This window comes from Cynoglossus semilaevis, unplaced genomic scaffold, assembly GCF_000523025.1.
Source record: "Cynoglossus semilaevis isolate Cse_v1.0 unplaced genomic scaffold, Cse_v1.0 scaffold2224, whole genome shotgun sequence".
NCBI lineage: Eukaryota > Metazoa > Chordata > Actinopteri > Pleuronectiformes > Cynoglossidae > Cynoglossus > Cynoglossus semilaevis.
Genome location: NW_007585233.1, coordinates 9,945 through 10,655, shown reverse-complemented (window position 1 = coordinate 10,655; position 711 = coordinate 9,945). Strand labels below are relative to the sequence as shown.

Sequence of the window (711 nt, the reverse complement as noted above, 5' to 3'; positions counted from 1 at the left end):
TCATCTGCCGACACCTGGGGTCAGGTGAAGGTCAACAGACTTTTAGTAGTTTCAGGCCCAAAAATATTACTTTAAATTATGTGTCAAACATAAGGCCCACGGGTCAAATGCTGCCCACTCAGTGGTTTCGTACAGACAGCTGGATCTTAAGAAAAATGTAATTGTCCTATAACAAAGTGTTGGATTTATCGTCCTCCTGCTGAGCCAATCAGATGTCAAAAAAAAAGGAAAAAAAGATGGGACAAATTGAGGGTCTTTCCACTCACCCGTGTCTCCCTTTTGTTTACGGACTTCCTCTTTGCACTCGTCAAACTTTGCCTTGAACTTCTGGGCATCTGTAAGAACAGAAGAACTCGCCGTGAGTGGACGTGACATCGCAAAGCGGTAGAAGTTAAATTCACAGACGGTTCTTACTTTCTGCGTTTAAAAATCTTATTGCCAGTAGTTCGGGTTTGGGACTTTCGTCAGCGTAGTCCGCTAATGTGTTCCACACCCACGCCCTGTCACTGCCCGCGTTGGACTTCAGCTCCATAGTGGGCACAACTGAAATGACAAGAAATTTCAGCACGTCGTTTCACAAAGAACGAAAAAAAAAAAAAAAAGATTTTTTTTTTTAAATATCAAGAATAAATGAATTCTCTTTACTGTGATGGTTAGCACAGATCTTCAGGGTCTTGTCTCTCCTCATCAGCAGGCGGATCGTTCCCTTTT

The 711-nt window shown here is 42.6% G+C and overlaps 1 protein-coding gene across 1 annotated transcript in view; it reads right to left on the bottom strand.

The window, feature by feature from the left end:
- Positions 1 to 6: 6 nt before the first annotated feature.
- LOC103398984 (ran-specific GTPase-activating protein-like) overlaps positions 7 to 711 on the bottom strand; it is a 2,299-nt gene continuing 1,594 nt past the window's right edge. The window contains exons 3-5 of the mRNA XM_025053927.1: positions 646 to 706; positions 415 to 543; positions 7 to 335 (exon numbers count right to left, since the gene is read on the bottom strand). Coding sequence (XP_024909695.1) covers positions 67 to 335; positions 415 to 543; positions 646 to 706 — 459 coding nt within the window. The 3' untranslated portion in view covers positions 7 to 66. The remainder of the gene's footprint in view (positions 336 to 414; positions 544 to 645; positions 707 to 711) is intronic.